At 32.7% G+C, this 2,158-nt stretch overlaps 1 protein-coding gene across 30 annotated transcripts in view; it reads right to left on the reverse strand.

The window, feature by feature from the left end:
* The window catches only part of ABI3BP (ABI family member 3 binding protein), a 130,528-nt gene that overhangs the window by 78,456 nt on the left and 49,914 nt on the right, over positions 1 to 2,158 (reverse strand). For all 30 annotated transcript variants that reach the window (XM_010720269.3, XM_010720294.3, XM_010720238.3 and 27 more), the window contains exon 10: positions 833 to 910. In XM_010720269.3, the coding sequence (XP_010718571.1) occupies positions 833 to 910 (78 nt within the window). The remainder of the gene's footprint in view (positions 1 to 832; positions 911 to 2,158) is intronic.

The following is a 2,158-nucleotide window of genomic DNA, read 5'->3' on the forward strand; positions in this document are numbered from 1 at the left end:
AATCCAGTGTGATTTTCAAATTGGTAAATCCAAACAAAATATAATCAAATAGATCCTAATCCTAAATCAAAATGTGTCTACATGTTATTCTGTCTCTCAAATGCAGCCCTTGCAAAAGGCTGGTGCTCAGACCTCTCACTTCGGTTGCTTGCGCAAGTCTGGCTTAAATGCATAACTATAAAGGTTATTTTTGCATGGACAACATGTAAACAGATTTTACTCAGAGAACTTCTGTTTTCTTTCAAAGGATTTGCTCTCACTTCACTGTTTCCTACTGTCATTTTCCCCTTTAAACTGAAATATCATAATCACAATGAATATGTTCTTCGATGTAAGTAAGCGTGAAACTCCTGAAAACTCTATTAGAACTTGGTGCTATGATCAACAAAGCATAAACAAAAGAAATAGTCACCAAAGGTAAGGAGATACGGAAGCAAAACCACAGAAAAAGCAAGAAACAGTAGATTAAAAAGATTCTGTTTCAGTAAAAAACTAACAGTATTATAGCAATATGAATATGTGTAATTGTTTGTTTTGGCATTTTTTCACAATTTCGAGATATCCAGCAGTCCACAAATATACAATTCTAATATATAAATATCTACTAACCTAACGATTGGAGTACTTGAACCTTTGCTCCAAAATTAATCAGAATTTTATCTACATTTTATTCTATGTATCACTCACAACTACTAACTCAGCTTCATTATACTTCTGTCTTCCAACTACTGCATTTAGCTGCAGAGTAAGCAATGTAAAAATGAATTTAATTTCAGTTTATATCTTTGGCAAAGATATTCGGTAGAGTTTCTGAAAATAGAACACTTATTACCTGGGAGAGACTGAGGCGAGATTTCTTGAACTTCTGGTGTTTTGGATTCAGCAGGCCATACTTGAGTTTCATTCTTACCTAAAGGGACAAAGACATTAGAGAGTTACAGCAAAGCTGCATCTGCTCTTTTCCACTACAGATTTATTTCTGTCTCACTTCAGTTTGCCAAAGTAAACCAACATGGATAAATGTGGAAAGCTGAATACCTTTAGGAATCAATAAAATTCCACTACAATGAATACAAGCATTTGCCTAAAGATGTTAAACACACGTGCATTTGTAATATTGTTTTATTCCTAAAAGATACTTTGAAAATAGGATTTACAGCATAAATTTAATGCTTTCTGAGTCATTACTTTCACAGTGCAAAATAGTTTTGCCTAACATTTCAACATTAAAATAGTTAAATACTTTTCAAAATTCAAAGATGTAATATAGACCTAAGGATTTTATAAGAACAGTCAAATAAATTTTCAAATATTACAGTGACAGATGTGTGCTTGTGTTCCCTTACCTTATTTCTGTCAAGTATAGCGGTTGGACAAAATCCTTTAATTTCAACAGATATACATACATAAAAATACTGAATCTTGGGGACATTCATTTTGAAAAGAATAATATCTGTGTTTTTCTATTTTCACTGCGGAAGAAGGAAATTCATTTCGTGGGTGAGATATTTTCTGTTTTTCTGGGCTACTATTCTTTAAAAAAACTGGTAGATTTTTGAAAAAGTAAATAGAAAAAATTGGGAATTCAATAAACACGGCATTCCAGAATGCAGTTTTGACTTTTCTAAATATTACAGAATTATAATGGTGGCAATATGTCAGAAAATCATACTTAGTCAAAACTTCACCCACAAAAAAAAGCTTTAATGCATTTTACTATAGGCATACATTGTTTACAGGCATGAGTGAAGGATATCCGTACTTGGCCAGTATGTCTTTTTCTCAATTACTTTATAAATTTAAATTATATTAAATAAATGCTAGCAAGAACTTTCCTCTTTTACACTTTGAAATCCAGTATTCCCCTGTGTGTAAGTACATCCATGCACTTGATGTTCTCTGGTAAGGAACACATGGTAATTGGAAAATAAAACATCACTTGTTTACCCTAGTTATTTTCACAAAGGTGTGCAATCTACCATGAACAGTGGCTCCAAACTACATCACACAAGCTGTTTTAAACAGACTAGAGCATCTAAATTTAGAAGTTCTATGCTTTCCCAACTGAGGAGGTTAGACACTTCCAGGACAACTGAAACTACCTTTATATTTTTCTTCCTCCCTTCCTCCCTTTTTCTTTTTCCTTTTCCTTTTCCTT

The sequence above is a fragment of the Meleagris gallopavo genome, chromosome 1 (genome assembly GCF_000146605.3).
Source record: "Meleagris gallopavo isolate NT-WF06-2002-E0010 breed Aviagen turkey brand Nicholas breeding stock chromosome 1, Turkey_5.1, whole genome shotgun sequence".
In the NCBI taxonomy this organism is placed as follows: domain Eukaryota; kingdom Metazoa; phylum Chordata; class Aves; order Galliformes; family Phasianidae; genus Meleagris; species Meleagris gallopavo.